This window comes from Passer domesticus, chromosome 4 (genome assembly GCF_036417665.1).
Source record: "Passer domesticus isolate bPasDom1 chromosome 4, bPasDom1.hap1, whole genome shotgun sequence".
Lineage (NCBI taxonomy): Eukaryota > Metazoa > Chordata > Aves > Passeriformes > Passeridae > Passer > Passer domesticus.
Window position 1 is genome coordinate 16,791,075 of NC_087477.1, and position 22,032 is coordinate 16,813,106.

The 22,032-nt window shown below is 40.0% G+C and overlaps 2 protein-coding genes across 2 annotated transcripts in view; one reads left to right on the forward strand and one right to left on the reverse strand.

Annotated features, from left to right (window-relative positions):
- PDE5A (phosphodiesterase 5A) overlaps positions 1-16,025 on the reverse strand; it is a 102,661-nt gene extending 86,636 nt beyond the window's left edge. The window contains exons 1-2 of the mRNA XM_064416370.1: positions 15,380-16,025; positions 13,180-13,266 (exon numbers count right to left, since the gene is read on the reverse strand). The gene's annotated coding sequence lies outside the window, so the exon portion shown is untranslated. The remainder of the gene's footprint in view (positions 1-13,179; positions 13,267-15,379) is intronic.
- Positions 13,455-22,032, forward strand: part of RPL7L1 (ribosomal protein L7 like 1) — a 30,409-nt gene continuing 21,831 nt past the window's right edge. The window contains exons 1-2 of the mRNA XM_064416376.1: positions 13,455-13,503; positions 15,111-15,216. Of these exons, the coding sequence (XP_064272446.1) occupies positions 15,194-15,216 (23 nt within the window). The 5' untranslated portion in view covers positions 13,455-13,503; positions 15,111-15,193. The remainder of the gene's footprint in view (positions 13,504-15,110; positions 15,217-22,032) is intronic.

A 22,032-nucleotide genomic window follows, 5' to 3' on the forward strand; every position in this document is an offset into this window, starting at 1 on the left:
CAGGAGTCAAGGCGGGCTGCATTAAACATTCTGAGCCACCAGGTGGCAATGAGCTGTGCCGCTGCGCCTGGTGGCACGGCAGGACCATGCCCTGCAGAGTCCGGGAATTGCACGGGAGAAGCCCTGTTCCTATGGAGTACCCGCCTTAGGGCCTCTGATCTATCTCAGCGCGCTGCCAGTGACTGCAGTTTCTTCGTTCCAGTTGCTGTGAATCAGTTTCCGTTCCCTTGGTTGTCTTTTGTCATTTGCCACTTAGCAATGTCATGTTTTAACACTCTCTGTGTCCTTTGGGAAGCAACCACATTCTGTTACTTCAGCTGTGTGCCTGATAATCTACTGAAGTGGTGATGGATGTTTTAAAGAAAATGGCAATTATCATGTGCAGTTATGCTGTGCTTGAAATCTCCTGGAGCCAGTGTATCCTGTTACCAGCAATAAGAAAAGAGCATGTAGAGCACTTGGCTCACCTAGAAGAGAGGTGGCGATAATTTAAGAATGAGTTCTGAGAGACATATTTGGTTCTGGCCTATGCTGAGGTTGTAACTTTTTCAGAGAAAAGTGGTAAAGTTATCCACTAGGATTTTTTTCTATTGAGGCAAGAAAATAACCTTCAAGGACACTAGCAGAGCTCAGCAGCACTTCTCCCAGTCTGCAGTAAGGTCAGCATTAGGAATTCCTGATTTTGTGGGATGCTCTGGGAACCCTTCATCCATTTGCAGGAAGGCATTCCTGTGTAGGTGTCACACTTCAACTGAGCACTTTCATTAGTAGTGGAAAGCACTCAGGGCTTCACGGGCATGTCCTTAACATCTGGGAAGAAACTGCTTCTGAAGGAGCCCCATGTCATGTTCTTCACTTTGAGATCCTAGCAGGGCAATCTGAGCCAGCAGAACTGACAAATGTTCTGCAGGAAGTCTAGTGTTTGGTAGTGTGTGCTGCAAGTGCCTCCTACAAAAATGACACTGGAAAGGAAGTTGCAGTAGCAAAGCTGACATCACAGACACAAAGCATTGGTGTTGCAACACTTATGCAAGTTTAATTTCTTCTGTGTCTGTGATGGTATCAGTCTTTAGTTACATAGCAGTCCTACAGTTTTCTTGCATTTTCTGCTGATTTTTTTTGTGCAGCTAAAGTATATCCTGCTAAAGCTCTGACTAAAACATCTTGAGATAATGACACTTGAGCATAATTTCTTGTATGCCCGGGTTCAGATCCAATCACCCTTTTGTAAGTACATGCAATAATGGTCTTTGGTAAAATGGTGTGATCTAAACAGGAAAAGATGAGAAAACCCCATAGAAAGTTCAGAAAGGGCAGGGAATTAAAAAGCCAGGAAAAGACACGGTAACAGTGGAAAGATTGAATTTCATGTAACACGCAGCAGTCTCAGCATGCACGTTGCCTGGCCAAGGTAAACCACACAATAAGTTACTGTGCAAACAGAGAATCATGAAGTGTGTGATCCTTTAATCTTGAGGTGGCATCCCTGTAGTTCTGTTCTAATTGCCTTGTTATGGATAGAAGGAGCTGATGTGGTTCCAGTTCCTGAAGAGGCATGGTAGCTTCTAATTGTTGGAAAACAGATTAAGACTGTTCCATGGTTTCACAGACATGCCTAAAATCCAGCTGTCAGGCATATTTCTATTTAGTTATGGTTTGGAAGGTGTTTAAGGGGAACAGCAGTTTAATGGAGCATCTGGATCTCATTGCAGGCCTGCTTTTTGTTTTTGTGTTTCTTAATTTATTATTACACTTTCCAGCTGGGCTCATAGAGGCACAAAGGAGAGAAGACATGGCCCCAAGTCACAAAGCAAATTTGTATTCCAGCTTAAACTTTAAAGTTTCCTTTTGCCTTTTACTTAAAATATTAAATGTTAGAGCTTCCAACACTCCTTGATGGTATTTTTACTTGAAGTTTAACTTATGATTAATGTATTAACATTCCTTGTTTCGAGAACAATTTTAAAAGATATTATAGAAGGCTTTATTTTTTTTCAGCTTTGTTTTGGTCCACTGCTGCTGTTTTGTAGGAATAGTTGCTTATTTGTCTTTTTATTCAGAAGAATGTCAGGGGGGTGTTTGTGATTTGAGGGCTCCTGGAGCTACTCTGTAAAATGTGCTGTATGTTACGGGTAATCGGTACTTGACTCTTAATATGGATAAAGAAATAGCAGAACATGCTGGCTACTGACTGCATTATGTTGTTTGTCCTGCTTTTGAGTCTTCCTGCAGGCTGTTCATCCTCTCACTATCCATTTCCCAGTTATTTCTGACAAACTTTTGCTTTGAAAAAAAAGGCAAAGGGCTGCAGTCACATCCATGTTCTGATCATTGCCTGCTGTATTCCTCCCTCACAGGACCCAAGTTTGTTGTCCTCCCACTCTGTTAAACTGTGCCAAAATACAGAATGTAATTGAGAAATAATGCATTAGTGCTCTTGTGAGGAAATAAGGAAATCCAAAAGGAAATTCCACTTGTGTCTTCAATTCTGTTAAGGAAAACTGTATATTTGGTTGTCTGCTTGGAGAGGAAAACTGAAGCCCAGCCACTTAAGTTAAAGGTGTATGTGACCTTGGCTGTGCTTGTTGTTTGCTACTTAAGTAAGTTCTTGCCATTTCTGATATCTGTGGATCATGTCCTTGGAATTGCAGTGTAATGCAGCTAAATCATTTCCATGGGCGTGAAGTGGAAAGACAAGAAATTTGTCCCAGGGTTTAATCTGAATGAGATACACTTTTACAAGAGATTAAAGAAGGCTCTTGAGGCAGTAAATAGAAATACGCCCAGAGGCAGCCATTTGGGCGTCAGGTCTTTAGATTTATATTCATGCTCACATATCTAATTACTGCTGGTGAACTGGAAATATCTATACCAGCTCCACTCTTCCCTAAAGTGCTTCTGATCACAGCTGTATAAAGCCAGTGAGTGAAAAAACAGCAAGTGCTTGTCAAACCTCAAACACTGGCCCAATTTCTTTTTGTTCATAAACCATGCAGAAGAAGACAGTGGTGATTCCAATTACTTTTTATCAGATCAATGAAATGGGATAATTTCTCTGAGTTTTGTGGAACAAGATGTTATCTAATGCAAATTAAGCTACATGGATGTTTTCTCAAAGAAGCTGTTCTTCCAGCTGGAACCCTTGGAATACTTCCTGCACCCTTTCCTCCTGCCTCACCCTTGAACTGCTCCTGGGGTCGAGTAATGTGGAGGTAAGGCAAAAAAACCTACAGGAGCACAAAGAAGAATCATGAGAGCTGTGGGTTTTATCCACTGAATCGGTGGCAAACCCTGAAAGATGGATAGGAACTAATTGTAACAGTGATCCTGATGGTTCCTTCTCAAATTTCTGCCTTTATTACTGCAGCTCTGAGTATTGCACTACAATGCCTTGTCACTGTGTATCTTTGCTCTGCTCTCTGAAATTCTTACGCCCTCACCACAGAGTCACACATTTCTCACTCACCTGGCAGTATTTAGAGCACTGTCAGGATCTGAAACTCTCCACATCATTGGGCAACCATCAGTAAATGCACAAGCTCTCACTTTGGAGAACTCCTTGGATGCTGTTGGGATGGTTGTGAGCAATGCTGGCTGTGTCAGCCGGAAAGGCAGCAGACAAATGCAGAGGCAAGAGCATGCTAACAAGTGCTGGAAAGCAGCAGGCTGCCAAATGAGAGCATGCAGAGCATGGTGCTTTAAAAAGTGCTGGAATTTGTTACTTTATTCTAATTTCCTGTGTTTGGAAGGTTTTTTTGATGCTTTGATGGCACTGGAGACATAGTGATGATGAGCTGGAGAGAAGCATAGCTTGCGTGCACTCCTCAATCTCAGAAAATTTTGAGACCTGAATCATTTTCTTCTGGGAAAACTTTCAGTGCCAATTATGTTCCAAAAGAATTTCCGAGGCAGCCTGCCCATCCAATTTCTCTCTTTTCCAGCTTATAAAATAGCAAGCTGATAGCATGCCTCTATCCTTTTGACCCTGTGGAGCAGAAGGCAACTGAAGAGTCATTGGGCTGCCCCTGGAAGCTGGGTTATAGATTCTGGCCAAAAGTGTGGAAGCTGTAATTGGTGCGGAAGATTTTTCTTCTCTTAATCATGCCTTCATATTTGAACTCTTTCCAGTCTTCCCAAAGAACAAGTCATTAGCCACTCCTTTGGAAGCAGAAAGGCTTGAGGAAGCATAGTTTGAGATTTGTTTGACCTTTCAGCTCTGCTTTCCTCTGAGCACAGGATTGCTTCTGCTCTCTGCAATTTGGATTATGTAGGGATTCAAACATCTGAGAGAGTGAGGGAAATGAAAATTTTTGGGTCAATGAATGAGACTTTTGGGGAACCTCTCTCTATTGGCTGGTATGTTTTTCAGGAAGTTTGGTGTTATCAGAGTAGTTGCTGAAGCTACTTGCATGAAAATCTGAGGGGTTTGAATAGGATGTGAAAGTCTGAAAATTCCTTCTGCTAAGGACAGGTCTTATCCTGTGATGTGTGTTGAAGGCAGAAAATATTTCACAGTCTGTTCACAGCAGAAAATATGTGAGAAAAAAATGAGCGTGCAAAAGGAAAGAGATAAATTATAAAAAAAAATCAAGAAATGGGTTATAGTTATCTGGTTTGACTGTCCAAAAGAAAGAGAACACTTCTTTCCCCAGGCCCAAAAAGAGTTTGCAGGACTGACCCCTGAGAGAAGCTGACCCAATATGTATGGAAACAAGAGATTCCTGAAGGAGCTGTCTCTGCCAGAACAGCTGCTGCAGAGATGTTCCTCTTAAATGAAATAAAATCATTCCTGTAGGAATTAAAATCTGACTAAAATAACTAACGTTATGGAAAATACTCCAAAACATACACTCTGCTGTTCTGAATGCAGTTGCTCCAAAATACCCTAAAGAACAAAATGCTGCAACTTAAAGCCAATAACACCAATTCAGGAGGTATATAATGTCTGCCAGCGTATGGAAACAAAGTCAGGACAGCTGATTTAATTCACAGAACATACAGAATTTGGTTAGTATCCTTCAATGATTGGTTGTCTTACTGATGGTAGGATTTGTTTGATAATAGCCAAGTGTAAATATCATTTGTACCATGTAACCCTGGGTTACTGTGGTTCCCACCCTCCCCCTGGCTGGGGGAATTTGGGTTTGATCTTCAGTAACTGAGACAGAAGTACCAAAGTACAGTAAATCCAACATAATACTTTCTTACCCCAAAATACACATTCCAAAACACTGCAAGAACACAGCAATTTTTTTTCTGTATTATTTACTCAAAAAACATATGAAAAATAATACAGTTCAGGAAGCTTATGAGTGATTAAAGGAATGTACTGTGCATACATCTTAATATGCAACATACATATAGTTCCAACTGTATTAGTGCATGGAGCCAGAGAAGAGATTTCTAAAGGCAAAGCAGGAGTTACTCCCAGAAACTGAGAGGGAGACAGCCTCAAAATTAGCTTTACTGGGATTTTATTTCTGCTTTGCATGAAGGCTGTAGCATGTTGGAATCTCATATGCATTCATGCAGTATTTGTCTTTTAAGCATGACTAACATTCTGAGAAAAAGGCTTAAGATGCAGTTGGAGCCTAAAAGCCACTTGGAACAAAGGGATGGAAGTCCATGGTGTATAGTCTCTCCTGGAGCCAGGATAACTTTTTTCCTACGTGTAGGTGAGGAGACCAAGGCTTGAGCAGAGCTGGCTGATAGGGGGGTGCTTTTGGTGACCAAGTGACACTGTCCCTCCTGGAGCTGCCAGGCTGTGCTGTTGTAACCTGCTCCGAATGTGCCTCTCTCCTCTACTCTCTAATCAGCTTGAAGGGGTCACTGGCCATGCCAGGCATCTGTGTAGCTGCTGGGGTGCACAGCTCTTTTGAATTGTCTGCCTCCAGCTTGCATTATCAGGTTACTGCATGAGAGAACAGGCCTCTGCCCAGTGCCAATTATAAGTGCAAAGAAAAGCCTTTTTGTTTGGGTTTGCCTTTGATGTGTGTCCAGAGGAAGTGTGCAAACCACACTGCTGGGTTAGCTGACCTCTCTGCGGTGAGTTCCAGTTGCATTTACTTTTCAAATAGCTATAAAAAGTGAAGGCCTTTCAAAGCTGTAACTCCAAATTGTTCCCAGCACAAACCCCAAACAGCTGCACTTTGTGCTGGGAAATGCCTTGAAGGCTGAAGGAGGGAGCCTTCCCTCCAGGCCATGTAGATGTTTTACAGCTGTATGTGTGGCCTTGAGGTTAAAGTGACTTCCTTGGAGATCCCATCCATAGATGGGCTGGCCAGGCAGTTTTGTGGTTATGAAGGATGACCTTGGCCTGTTGTCCCGAATGCTGCTGTGGGGGGAGGAATGTGCTGATGGGAGATCTGCACATCCTCACCTCCCAGGGGTGCCTTTCAGCACCCTCACCTCTCTTGGCACACACTCCCTGCATTCAGGGCCCTCCTGATCTGTACAGACAGGTCTGGCCAGCTCAGAGGGAGCTGGGGCCGTGATCCCTGCCAGCCTGAGGTGCTGAGTGCTCCCATGAACTCTGTGGGGAAGCACAGGAGTCCTGTGCTGAGACTGTGCTGACACCAGGGCCTTGTTTCTGGTCACTCAGGCAGGGTTTGTTTTCTATACCCTGAACTTTCTCAAGCAGCTCTGGAAGACCCAACTCCAACGTCTGCTTTACAATTATCTGACAACTAATTTAATAAAAGCTCTGCAATTAACAGGCTGAATTTATGTAGCTCACATTCTTCAGGGCCTCATCTGAAGGCTTTGCAGTTCTTATGTGCAGAACTTTGCACAGGCTGCACTGATCCACTAAGCTCTGCTCTAATATTGTTTAAAAGTAATTGCCCTCACCATGTTGTTTCTGCTTTGCTATTTCTAAACTATGCGAAATTCAGGAAGCTGCCTCTTGCACATGATTATAAATTGCTGGCTGGGGTGAGATACCTAACAGGCAACTAAAATATAATAAAATATTAAATGCATTTTCATATTGTGCACATTCTGTTTACATATTATTCACAAGGGACTCTGAATTTGCTTCACAATAATACCAGGAAAGGAAAAAATTCTTTTCTCTATTCTGTAATGAACAGACACAGCAGAAGGGTTTTGGCATGTAGTTCTTTCCTCAAAGAATTTTGCTTGAGAAGGGTATGAAGAAAATCTCAATAAAATATTAAGATTTGAACTATTGCTGATTATGTTCAAAAGGTACAGGAGAGAGTCATGGCAGGAATGTAATAGGAAGGAGAAGGAAAGTAGGGTGCCAAGTGTATCCCTTAAAAAATAAAATTTTCTGCTTTGTTATTAAGAAGAACAGCAGGTTTTATTAGTGGCATATAAACGACACTGAAAGCTGGAAGTGACAACTAACAGCAGCCCACGGCTTGTTAAGTCCATGATAGAAGGTTATAATTCATATGCCATCTGGAAATTTTGTTGAGAGCTGCTCTCAACATGAGCTCATCATTTGGTACAAAATATTCTCCTGCAGGAACATGTCTCAGAGAACAACAAGAGAACTGAGGGGCAACAATTTTCAGGATAAGATTCGATAAATTCTCTGAAGCAAAGAGATTACTTTATTTTCACCTTTGACTTATTGATATTACTCTGAATTCAAAAGTTTCACTTAGATCCTGAAGTCTGAGTGCTCTCTTGTTTCTTCCTGACTGGGACTGGTGATTTATTTAGACCCTGCCACACGCCACAGGCAAAAAAATTTTACCTACAAAACTCATTCAGGATACCTGTCAGGAAACTGAAAATGGGAGAAAAACATAAAAAATGAATATTAAAGATAGCTTGATGGAATCTACCAGCTTGTCTAACATATAGGAAAAGATGGGAAAATTTGTTATGTTTAGGCTAATAAATGAGAAGACGGGTGATGTGTCATACATATTACATAACAGAAGATAAATGCTAGTGAGAAGAGATTACTTAAGTGATAACGTTGGCACATGAAAAACTTCATGGTGACTAAAAGTCACTTCAGATTTTAAGTAGGAGAGGCCATTAGTTTTTAACACAAGGAAAGCCCAGAGCCTTGCAGAAATTTAGCCTCGGGAATTGTCTGAAGTAAATCAGTTTAATTTAGCATTTAACCGAGAGAAAATGCATGTACAAGTGGCAGTGCAATCAAACTTTCAAGAGGGCTTCCAAGCCAAACTGAAATCGCAGATGATGAGCTAAGTTTGTTAAACACAGCATATTACTTACAGAAATGTTAAGGTAAATCATGGACCTGAAGTAATAACCCAATGTGAATGTCAATTATCTGAGCAGTCTGCAATTAAACCCAGACTTTTCTGATCGCTGTGGCTGTCTCCACATTGTTTCAAAGTATTTGACCTTGAATAATATTTGCTGAACTGGCTGTCTATGGCTGCAGTATCACACAACATATTTTGGAGCTGTGGAAAGATGAGCTCACCAAGGGCACACACAACCCACAGCCTGATCCATGGACAGTGACTAATGTCAGCCCAGAAAACAATCTGATTTTCAGATATCCTGAAAATGCTCTCTGCTTGCATGGACATTCAGAGATGTTTTTGACAAAGTAAGTCATCAGTTTTCCTGCTCTCACCAGTCATCTTTAGAGTAGCACTTCCCAAAAAGCGTGTTCTCCTCTGAGATTCACGCCATTAGTCATGTTGATTCAGTCAGGCTTCTCAAAGCCTAGCCTGTGTCTCCTATCAGCTTCTTCTTTGTGCATCCTTTTCTTTGAATTATTGCTGATCTAACTCTGTATTACGGTAATTCTGTGTACACAGAGTGTATTTTTTACTAACATTTGCTTATTGTGCTAAAGGCCCTCAGGAATAATCTTTAATTTTTAAAAAATGCTGCATTAAAATTGAAGACACCATGACTCTCCCAACAGGCCATAAAATTACATGAGATTTAGGTACTGTAGGATCCTCCCCTTAGTATGGGAAATATATAAAAGAAGCCTTATTCACCCCAGTGAATAGGGTGAACCCTAGTTCCAGCCCAGTTCAAAATGAGACTCCCTACAGCACCAGCTCCATAGTGCTGTTTTTAGAATAAAAAGCTGTGAAAAAAAAAAGAGCTGGGGACCCCAAAGTCATTGAAGCCCTTCTTGAAGATTTAATCATTGCATATATTTGGAACACTGAAGTTTTTAGTCTTATGAGTATTGTGAGAGTCACAACTTTAGTCATGCCTAAATGCAAACCTTATAGAAATATTCCTTACAAATTGATTTAGGGTTGGGAAAACATCATTCTGCTTGGGATTTTGTTTGGTTTTCTTTTTAAAAACAGGGTCATCTCAGAAACAAGTTTTTCCCTTTAGTTTGTCAAGAAAATGGAAAAAATTATTAAAAGTACTATGCTGGTAAAAATACTGTTCTAATATTTTAATCCTTCTTATTTTCTGTTATATTTTGTTTTTTATGAAGCGCAGTCTGCACAAAGAAATTCAGCTGCAGAAACCATTGTTTGAAGTGGGAAGCTGAGATTTGCAAATAGCTAACTTGAAAAAGTGCTCCCTGGTATCTTCCCCTGAATGAAAAAGAGCACATCTTCTGACATGTGTTCCTGCTATGTGCTGATCTCAGCATTGAAGAATGTTTCAGGATAGGACAGGGCTGTATTAAGGGAACTTGGATGAGTAAATCCTCATGTGGCTGTTTAGGAAGTTATAATCTGCAAAAGGACTTCACTTGAAGGAATCTCTTTTACTTAGAAGGCAAAAAGGGAAAATTAAAACTCCCTATTGCACGCAGCTTGCTATCTGATTTTTTCCCTCGTGTGTAGCCAGATTTTTCTGAGGGAAAAACTTTAATGATAATTGCTTTTTTCCATAGCAGAGCAAGGATTTTTTGAACAGATGCTGACTGATTCCGTTCTGTGCAATTGGACTGGCGGCTCTCAGAGTACTTTCTCAGGGCTGCCAAGTTACGAAATGTTTGAGGTACAAGCAGAGTGTGAATAAAGCTTTTATTGCTTTGAACAAGACATCTCGGCTCAAAATTCCCTTGCTTACATTTGTGTGGATATTAATGACCTGTTAGTTAAATGGGGATATAAAAATGTCAGATGGACTAAAACAGTTAAAATAATATTTTTTTCTTAGTTTTGCTCTTTAAATCTTTTATGGTTACTATCACTGGGCTTCCCTCTTCTTCTCATGTTTTGTGTTTATTGGCAGTTACATGGTCACCTTTTTCAATACAAATGCAGCCACAAATCAGAGGCTGCTTTTATTGTCATTTATATCAACAGAGTTGTTGTCTCTGCTTTCATAGATAAGGGAATCATTTCAAAATGCGATAAGTGAAGAACTCCTTATATTCTTCTTTATATTTGAGATGATATCTCTGAAAAATAGCAGGTTTCTCAGAGTCTAAAGTCTTTCACATATGCTAGGAGAAGTTTCAATTAATCTTCTTAAAACCCGTCTCAAGTCTTTAAATACTACTGTTGTTGTATTTTCTAATTCTAAATTACACTTTTATGTTTGCCAGTCTTTTTTTCCTAAAGAAAGTTTTATAATTTAACCTGATAATGATTAAAAAATTAGAGATATGAACAGTTTTTTAAATTTTACTATATTCTTTTTCTCTCAATGTGGTTTTGTAAGTGAAGACAAGTAGAAAAGGCAAATATGGAAGAATTTTTTCCTTCATAAAGGAAATGGATATGTTTAAATACATTGAAAGAGAAAATGAAGTTTCACTATTTTATATAAAATGAATGTACCATTTTCAACCAAACCTAGCTATTAACACTTATTAATGATATTACTTAAGTAATTACACAGCATTTCAGGGATGATAACTAGTGCTAGAAATCTCACAGCAAATTCAAAGGTTTGTCCCTTTCTGGTGCTGCAGCACAGCCTGACCTGGACAAGATCCTAGGAAGTAACGCTGAGCAAGTTCACTGTTACAGCAGCATCAAATCTTGCTCTTTTTGTCACTGCAGATTACAAATTCTGTAAAATTGTCCCATGTTTCTGCTCCTTCTCGTAATGTTGTACTCTGATGGTACAAGAGTTGTGTCAGCACCCTGTGAGGCAACATCTGGAAACCATTAATGCTTTGTGGGGCACAGCATGGCACAGACACCACTGATGCATCTGGAAAGAGCAAAACCTCTCTGCTGTGCCCTGGTAGGGTGGGTGATTGCCAGGGGAAGGCTGGGAATCTCTCAGAATCCTTCACACAGATTCCTGGCACATATACAATGGCTGAACCTGTGTTACGACCAGGAACCCAAACGCTCCAAGTGAAAAGGATGTGGAATATTGCTCTCCTGGTTTTTGTTAGTTACAATCTGTTAGTGACAGTCTAGTCTGTAAATAGTGACAGCTACATCTGTGTGGATAAATTTCCCATCTGAAACTGAGTTTTTTGAGCTTAATTGAATGTCTTGCATAGCATTTGATTTATTCATGTGCACAGTGGCTCTGTGGCACACGGCAGCAATCACAGGTAGGTTTTTTTTTTTACATGTGACATGAATGATATAAGAATATTTTTCCATGCTGACATGGTTTGTCTGCTCAAACTTAAAGAGCTCATTTAACAACACATCCTTATTTTTTCATCTTTCCTTTTTTCCCTTGTAGTGGTAGCATCAATTAATTATTCAGCTCCATTTCAAATATTTTAAATGCACATTTTATGTAGGACATAATGTAGGACAATTTATGCAAAATCAATTGTCTCTGATTATTACATATTTTCCACAGAATCTAGAAAAGCTCCCTAAAAGTCAAGAACAGTATATTTTCATTACTACGTTTTCCTGGACACTCTCTTTGTTTATTACTATCATAACTGGCAACGCTTATCAGACTCCTTTGACTTTCCTGGTTCTGCCAAAAGCTGGGACTGTTCAGGCTGGAGAAAAGTGCAGTAGACACAAGTAGAAGTGATGCTGTCTTTTTATTTTATTTTATTTTTTTCCACAATGCCTGCAGCTATGATTTTCCACTCAGCGAAGATTTTTGCCCCAAAGGAATGAAGAGTAGGCAGATGCTCAGAGAACAAGTGATATGGAGCTAGGAAGATATTAAGACCTGCAGCTCATGACAAGCGAAAATCTTTTGCAAACAGAATTACAATTAGCTTTGTTTTGATGGGATTTCTGAGGACTCAGAGAATTCTTGGTGGTTCGGAAGAATATGCCTCGTTTTCTGTCAGCTATGCAGAGGCAATGGAAAACATTTGTCAAAACAGATGGCAGGTTTAGCCCCCCGCCACTGAATACAAATGGGAAGTTCAAGGTCCAGTTAATGGCTGCTGAGCCAAGAAACATTTGGAAACTTAGTTTAGCATTGAATAGACCCCAAAGAATACAGTGTTACAATTCCAGGACACCGTGGCCAGGGCCAAACTCGGAATGCGGCGAGCGGTGGTTTCACAGCTTATGCGTCCAGCCAGAACGAAGAACTGCTGAGGTGCACAAAAACTGAGATGTAGCAGCTAACATGGTTTTCAGGATTTTGGAGAAATGTTTGACAGCTGCTTCAGCCCAGCAGAACATTTCTTTGCCCAGTGCTTCTTGATATTTTACTGTCACTCAATTGCTTTTCCTAAACTAAAATAAATATTATCTGAATAGCAATCATGTGCATAAAATATACAAGGAGACAAAATGTGAAAATCTCTGTTTTTTCTATTAAATCGTGCTGGCATTTACACTGCAGTAAGTTTCACAGAATCGCTAGGTAAATTGTGGAAAGTATGATCTGTGGAGCCGAAAGGTTTTAACTGACGGTGGTGTAACTACCGAAAGCAAAACAAAGTCACAGAGATGTTTTACATGCATCCAGTGAAACAAATACTGGGGTAATTTGTGCTGATTAATAATGAAAAAGGTTCTTGCTGTGATTGAAACAATTTACTGTTAAATGAGCAGAGGTTACTTTTCTGAGTTTGGAATAAGAACATAGAGAAAGCTTCTACGAAGGGTTTGTGATAGTGATCAGTGCTTTATACAGACCCTAACCAAGATCCTAATAATGTAATCATACAATAGATTCGAAAGGTAGATTTTTCCTATGGAATGGGTACTCACTGCAGTGCAGTAAATGCAAGGTTAAAGTGCACCATGTCTGTCTCTACCTTCACATCCCTTGTCCGTACATCAGGAATTAAGCATCGAAGAGCAGAAGTGTAGCACTGTTGAAAACATGACTGACCTGTCAGTCTTGCACACAGGTCCCTGCCACCAGGTTCAGAATGTTTCTTCCCAGCTGGGTCTGGCTGAGCTCCCTTCTTTCTTCACACTGAGGGGAATGTACAATAGCAACTTAAAAATTAAGAGCAAGGGCTAAAAGATAACTTTTGTGGCTGATAATTGTTAGAATACCCATACTTGTTTTCCATAATTTCACAGGAATGGCTTCCTAAGGATTAGGTATGGCTACCTAACTAGTTAACATTTTTTTTCCTTCTAGAATTTCATGAATCTACGGAATGGATGTCATGAGTGAAAGCCAAGTTGCTGTTAGCTATATCTCAAGGTAAGCTGTTAAGCACCCAATGTTATTACCTTTTGTGTTTATTTAGAGTTGTAAAGAAGCCTTGATGTGCGTTATACCCTGAGTGACTTGCTAGTGAGTATGGAACAATGGCAGGTCTTTAATTTGTATACCGGGGTTTCAGACTGGACCTGGAGACCAAATTAGATAATTAAAATCCAGGTAATCTTATAAAGATGTGCAATTCTTTCTCTTCAAAACCCTTGTGTTTTTCATGCCACAAATTTGGCCAATATGCCACCATTGCTTCCTGCAAAGCAGAACTGAGAGATCTGTGAAGAAAGCTGTTAAGTGTTCCCTTAGGATTTAGGCACTGATGATCAGCACAGCAGCAGCAGGCAGATGTTAACACACCTCAGTTGGCAGGAAAATTCAATTTTTAAAAGACTGTGTGTTCCAAATAACTGTGGCAGATGTACAGTGAAGCCCACAGAGCTGTGGGAGCTCATCACTAATACTGAGGGACTTGGATCTTCCTGACAGCTTGCTGTAGCGGCTGTCTCCAGAGGGTTGCTGTTATTTGGAAGCAGCACATTTCAGTGCCTCTTTTCTTGACAATACCTGGGATTAATTTAGTCTACTGTTGTCTTAAGATCCCCGTGGACAAAAATCGATCTTAAAGGAAATGGCTTCCGAGACCCAAATTGAATGATGAAGAATTGTGGTTGCCAAATTTGTTTACATAGAGGGGCTTTTTAGCCGAGACTTTCACTGTGTGGTTTGACACTAAAAAAAGTCATTCCTGGATTAAAGCACTGGGAAACAGTATAAGAGAATAAAAATGTACAGATGTATGGAACTAGAAACCAACTCTTTTAACTATATCCATCATTTCAAATAGAAAAAAATCATTAAGTGAATTGCATTTTCCCAAGTCTGACTAAGGAACAAGACATTTCTTGCTGCATTTGTGAATGTGTTCAGTACTGTGCAAACAAGAGAAATGCTCTTTTCCCGTAATACTTCTATAAACCTATGTTATGCCACTTTAATCTACCAGTGACAATAATGCAGCATTTTATTTTCTGATTTGTTGTGACTATTAAATCTATGAGCTTAGATAATTTTATTTAAATGCAATTAAAATTTAACAGCTTGCCTAGTTATCCTCCTAGTCAAATTTGTCCTCATTTGAAAGGGCTCTTTTCTAATTTTGACTTATTAAATTCTGTGAGAAAGATCAAAGGTGCCCTCCTGCTCCTTATTGCAGAGGATCAATGGATCAGATACTTCAAGGTTTGACAAAATATCTCAGTGAATTCATCTGTATGCAGTAATTATTATGTTATTAGGCCATTTTACAGTAAGAGTTAAACTCCCAATCCTTTTGTAAACAGCATCAATACATGCTAAACAAGTACCTCTTTCCTGAGGAGCACGGTTCTGTTTTTGTTTCGTATTTGAAAATGTACCATGTCCTTTTCAGTTGCTAAGCTGTGTGATTTATGAACTGCTCTCGATGGATTGTATTGGCATCCCATCAGAACTGCATTCTAGCCTTCCTCCCTAAAATACAGGCAGTTCTAAGAAAGCAGCACTATTCTTGTGAAAACAGCATTTATATATTTCTCTTGCATGTTTATCCTCAGCATCATCTTACTGGGAACATGCTTAACCTGCCAAAAGCTCTTCTGAACTCTGACTGCAAACCATTCCAAAGTCCAAATTTCTCATGCAAATGCCGTATGACCTCAGGTAGGTAGAGAACTCCAGGCTCTCTGAGCACGTTATCTGCAACCAACTTTACAGTTTTCTGAGCCTTTTGGCTGCTGCATATTCAAAGCACTGTTTACTTATTGCCCTAGTCATCTAGTCAGACTGCATAGCTTTGATCCAGGCAGTTTGCTTTCAGTCTTACCTCAGGATTCACAACCTCATGGTGCTGAGTAGTCTGACCCAGGTGCCTTATCCTGAAAACCTGGGGCTTTTTATTTGTTTGATTAACTCCCATGGCTTGCAAGCGATCCAGCTTTTGTTCAGCCGCTCTTCAGAAGGCTGGTGCATGGCTCTGCACGGCTTGGGCTTTCCTTAATCAACATATGGACTATAATATATTGGTTGTTTTGAGTCTGATGTCATGGGAAAAAGTGTTGCTTCAGTCAGTATGGAAACTTGCCCAGATACCTTCGCGTTGTTTCTTCCTTGACTGTAGTATCTGCTTGAAACTTTTCACTTGCCTTCTAATGGTTATTCCTGCTCATCCACAGGCTGTTTCCAGTCCAAATATAGTGCTCCTTGATTGAAAAAATCCAAGAAGCAGTTCTCTTTTTGGCACATGTTTAACAATCCCAGCTAAATCCCTTCTGAAATGCCATGGTCCGGTTTGTCATAGAAGGTCACAGGCTTGCTGGGGCTGTCCCTCCGGACATTTCAGCGACTTCTGTGTCTGCACAGCTACATAAACTCAGCTGAAATCTGGAATGTTTTTCAAACCCTTTCTTCCCCTCCCTCCGAAGTGGCTGTGAGGAAGCAGTGACCGAGGGTATCCTTGTGAAACTCCCATTGACCCTCAATATGGTATGTGCAGCCAGTTCAGGGCTGCATCGGGGTCCTGTGTTTGGGGTTTGTTTTTTGTACTGAGGGAGCCTTTCAGATGGTGTTTGGGAATGAATTTAAAAGAACAGCTAAAGTAATTTTATTTGCTTGTCTGCATAACTAAAGGATATTAGTCAGGGCAAAATAATGTAACTCCAGTGATATTAATAGAGCTGAGTTAGAACAACTGGAGAATAAGCCCTTAAATTCTAGGGAAATTATTATTGTGCAGGCTGAGTTTCAAAGGCTCTAATGCTGTTTAATAATGTTAGGAGTCTCCAATAACCAACTAATTCCTAATTAGCTTTTCCTTCCCTGTTATGGTTTTTTTTTTGTTTATGTCAGAGTTTTGCTGTAAGAAAACAAAAACTCTGGTCAAGATAAACCTGCCCTGAGCTGTGCCTATAGACATGTAGTACCTGCCCAGGACAAGAGGCTCAGCAGGCTCAGGGCTTGCACACTCCAGCTGAAACACAGAAAATCAAAATGTGTTTCTGCTTTGTAAATACCAACTGGGATTTTCTCTGTAATTTCTAACATGGCTGATTAGGAATGGATTTTCCTAGGGACAAAGATATCATTTTAACTTGGAGGTTGTCTCACTGCCAGATTTCAAGCTCCTCTTATAAATCACTATGGCTCTTCAGAAAACAGATGAAAAATATGAATGTTGGCAAAACCACCCTGCACTAAGTTTGCTCCAAAAATGGCTGAACTATTTTCTACCAAACTTAACTTTAAAAAAATAAATTACCGAGTCAAAGAAGAAGAAATTTCAACCTGGATATTGAAGTTTGGCTTTATAACTTTTCACACATTATGGAGTTAGGGCTTTCTCCATGCCATCTGATGTAACCACTTCAGTTTTTGTCTGCATTAGAAACTTTATACAATAATGTAAGGAACAACAAGTATGGAGATCTTTGGTTGGTTTTATCTGGATTTGGAGGATCTTCTGAATACTATCAAAACAGTGAAAAGGGTCCACGATACCAGCTTTTCTCAGGCATCCTCATCAGAAAGGACAAGTGTGTAACTCCACCAAAATAAAGAAATGCTTAAATTATTAGAATAATGCGTATTCTATTATCTAAGGCACTTTGTGTGTGTGGGGAAGCAGAAAACAAATAGAGAGACCTTGCAGAGGTCAGTCTGTCCTGGACACCCTTAAACTGCAGTGCAGAAGATGGCAAAATGAATCCATCTGCAAACAGACTGGAAATAAACAACTACTTGAATGCAATTTTCCTTTTACCCAGAAGCTAGGACAGTGCTTTTTGTTACCTTGTCTAACCTATTGCATTTCCAGGCTATCTATCAGCACAGTTTCAGCTCTCCCCTTGCATAATATGATGAGAGAGAATCCAGGAGCCAGGCAGAGAATGTACAGACCATTGTGACACCTTCGCAGCATTAAATGGCTTTAGCTCAGGGAAAAGTACCTGGCCCTTGGAAAGACCTCTTGGCAGTGACAAATGTGCACGTATTCTGATACTTTATGTCCTGAGATTTCTTCTTAGTTACTGTTCTCTATGAAAACAATGTTTTTAAAATAGTGGAGATGATATCCAGGATATTTTTGCTATTTATAATTCCCATTGTTGCAGCTCTCTGGGGATGATTAGGTCGGATGACTTCAGTGCTGTGATAGCTATTGATATAAATAACTTTCCAGAAGATTTCCTTGTGACTTCAGAACAAATTAACCAGCAAGAAAAACATTTCTGAAGGAGTTCAGTTACCTAGCCATTTTCTGAAAACCACACTAGACACTGCTCTGCATGCAGAAGAGATAAAAACCTTTGAAAGCTAATCTTTGAGTACTTGGGATTTTCATTTTAAAAAATCAATTACCAAACACCTAGGTCCCATTTTCAGGAGTCTTTGGATCCTCAGTCTCTCAAGTATTTCTGACTATTGTGTTTTCTGAGAAATTTAGAGAAAAGGAAGAAATACTTACCTAGATGCAAGCAAAAATAAGCTGTATTCATCAGTGATCAGACACAGAGTATAGTTCAATGAGTTGCTAGGGAAATCTGGCCCAGGGACAGGTAATTATCCAAAACTCTCTGCTTGAGGCATACCTAAAGGTTTGCTGTTGGAAAGGGTCTTTCCTTTGAGATTTCCAGTGTTTCCTGGTTTCAGGCAGGAAAGGAATAGTGGAATAAGTGCTTCTCACTCTATTTTGGTACTTATGATCCCTGAAGAAGAGAGGCAGAGACATGGTGTGTGCTGAAAAGAAACTAACAAAGTTCTAGTTGCTCTTTTCTATGAGTCTGTTTCATTCCATGTTTTGCTTGCAATTTTAAATCATGTTTTTGTGGACTAATGATGACAAAGAACCAAAGATTTCAGGTCTGAATGGTGAAAGGTGAACCTGCTTATCATTATTTCCCTTTCTGAATTTATGCATCCAAATGCTCCAGCTTTGTGTGCCAGTGCATGTGTGTGTGTACAAATACAATTGGATAACCTTCTTAGTTTACCTGTGAAAAATGGAATTCTTCAACCTATTTGGTAATTGATTGAGAGACTTTGGATGAAGAATCTGCCCCTACAATTTGATTATTTAATCAGAAGAGACTGCCTTAAGTTAGCAACAGAAAATGCTGAAATCTTTGAGGGGCTCTCACTCTTTACAGTTTTCATTTATTTAATTTACAACAGAAGCTGTTTGCTGTCCATAACAGGTCTACAGAGGGAATCCTATAAAGATCTGCTTGATTTATTGAAAAGACAGATACCATATGGAAGCAAAGCACTCAAAGTTTTCTTTGAGGTACCTGCAGCTCTTTCCTCTAGCAGGATTATGCTATTTTATGCCAATGAAATATGCTATTTTATGTCAATGTTATGCCAATGAAATGCTCACCATGCCATGGCATGTCATTTGTTCCATGGAATCACAAGTGTTCCTCAGCTCAGCAGTGCTCCATGCACCTAGAAACTTCCTTCTCTGAGTGACAGCCCTGTTTTTCTTGGAGAATATTTGAGAAGTGTTACAGAGCCATCTAAAATTGGAAACCTCCAGAAAAAGAGGAAATATGAATTTATTTGAAATTTAGTAAAACCTCAGAGACTTGCTGAAGTCACCCAATCAGTCAGCAGAGCTTGAGAGTGGGAACAAGGCTGGCACCATGCACTCCCTGGTGCCAAGTGACTACAGTCCTTCCCTGCCATGGTAAAATTTATGTGTTGCTTAAGGTAAACAAACTGTAGTGAACCTTTCTGGGGAAAAGAAAATGTTCTTGATTCACGTGCATAATGCAAATGTAGAGGATTAACGTGTTTGTACAGTGAAATAAGTGCATTGTCGTGCTCAATTACACCACAGCCACATTACTGTAGATGGTGGTGAGCAGTAAAAAATGCTCTGGAAAGTGTTGGAAATGCAATTGTAGGATCACATGCAGCAATCTCCCCATAGGGGAATGTTTCCCTTAATTAGAGACTTCATAATTTGGAATTATAGACTTGCCTCTTTTCAAGGCACTTTTCTTATTTCCAGTTTAATCTAGATGACATTGTTAGCCTTGATATAAACTCTGGGAGATGCAATCATATCTGGGGGAAAGGGGGAAGCTTCACTTTGTGAGACATTATACATGCTAAAAGATAATCCTTGGGCAAACTGATTATAATACAAGCAGCTCACAAAAATAAAAGATATCCTGTGTAATATTCCAAAAGGAGCAATTTGATCAAATCTACTTTGCATCTACTGCACACTGAAAAGCTGCTTTAGTTCTGGCCTAGTTTTCTAACCAGAAGTTCCTCCCTGATGTTTCTTCAGACCCAGATAAAGAAGCATGTGCCTAAAAAAATAGTTTATCAATATTAATTTTCAGTTCCACTCATCCCACCAGTAAATGTGTAAGTGCAGTGTTGTTTCCTCTGCTCTTCAGTCTTGAGTTGTCTGCAGATTTTGGGTGAGTTGGAGCATTCACTGTCTATATAAAACACAGGGCTGAGGATATTTCAGAATTTGGTTGGTGTAATGAGCTCAGAAGCTCTGCATTTCCACCCCTCTACAACATGTATTAATATGGGTATCTTTACCAAGGGAAAAGGTTTTCATGGGAATATACAATGAACAAGCATGATTCTCCCTTTCTCTCTTGTCACAAAGTCTGTACTTACTCTACCCACAGCCATTTTAAAATATCTTCTCATTGAAGTCTTCTCATTGATTAATGCCAATGATGATTATACATTGGGTTTTGTTTAATGAATTTTTACTTAGATTTGCATGAGATGAGTAAGCTCTTAAGCAGATCCTCTGCCAGGACTTGTTACACAAAATCACTTTTGCCCATTAAACCAGGTATTGCATGAGGGGATAATACACTTATTATTCACCTGAGGCCATCAGGTGCTGCTGTGAGATAAATCTCTCCAGTAGATCCATAAAACCATGAGGAGAGACCAATGGATTGTCCAATGGATTATGATCCCAGTCAAGTGTCATATTTGACTAGGATTGGAAGTAGAGGTGGTATTATTCAAAAGAGATGCTGTCTGAAAATACCAGGGAGAAATTCAGTTGCTCCCTCTGGTATTTTTTGAGCAAGCTGATGAGCTGAGGCACTACCAAGTCAGTTCTTTGCTGCAGAGAACTGGCCCTGAGGAAGCTGCCCTCTGGCAGAGTGGGGTGTTCCTGCCTCCTTTCCCTGTGCTGCTGCTGCTCCCTGGTGTGTGGGAGAGGTCATGGTAGAAATCCTGAATTCCTGCTACCTTAGATTCCATTTTGCTCATGTTTGCTCGAGGTGGACTGTGGTAATGACAGGGAAAATTAATAATAATTTGCTCTCATCTCTATCGTTGGAACTGAGAGAATTTTTTGGTCCTCTATCTGAAATTTCATACAGACTTAGAGACTTGTTCTGTGAAACCATCTCGGTTACAAAAAGAAAAATCCTACTTTTCAAAGACAAATCAGAAGTTAACCAGCCTCTGCTGCCCCACTTGATCTGAATTTACTGCTTCCAAAACATAAGTCTACTTACTGCTATTCTGCTTTGATTCTTACTGCTAAACTCTGCTTACTGCTATTCTCTGCAGTGCAATGAATTTGTTCAAATTAAGTTAATTTTCAGCACTAAAAGCTAATCAAAATAAATATAGTAGACCAAAGTATTAAGAAAAAACACTTTCCACTCTAGCTCCAACAAAATTTCTCTCACTTCCATGTCCTGCCTTGTGACACAGGTTTTGATCAGAGATAACTGTTAAAAATAAAATAAAATAAGATAAAATAAAATAAAACAAGATAAAATAAAATAAAATAAAATAAAATAAAATAAAATAAAATAAAAATTTTTAAATAATTAGTAATTAATTCAACCTCTAGGAAAAATAAAGAGCTTTGAAAATATGTTTGAATTGCAAATAGCCACCCTTGCTGATGCATTCATGGTGCTGCTGGGCTTGAATTGCAGATGGCCCCTGCTTGAAAGGTGATCGAGTTACAGCTTTAGTCACCACCAGATGGTGAGCAGGACAGGGCAGGTCTCCTTTCCAGGGCTCCTTTCCAGGGCTCTGTCCTCTGCACTGCCTTGGCCAAAGCTGGGAGAAGCAGGGCACCCTGAGGGAACCCAGAGGCACCGTGTGCGGGCGCTGGCACCTGAAGAGACATCCCAGCAGGCTGGTGGTGGAATGCCCATGTGCTGCTGGGAAAGCTGCTTCAAAAATTACCCCTGTACCAGAGTGTTCTCTGGCTATGAAAGAAAGATCTTTCTGAAGGGTAAATTGTCTGCGTGTGCCCCTCTAGAAGGCCTTGGTCCCATCACTGCAAATGATGGTGAACAACAGATTTCACCACAGCACTTGTAACATACCTGTACTGACGTGTCCTCTCCTTGCTTCCAGTAAGCAATCTTATTGTAAATTAGCATGCGAATTAATTGATGACAAAGCCCCTTGCAGTGTCTGTTCTATGAGCCCTTTGTGCTGTGGGGTGTGGGTTTGGCCTTCAGG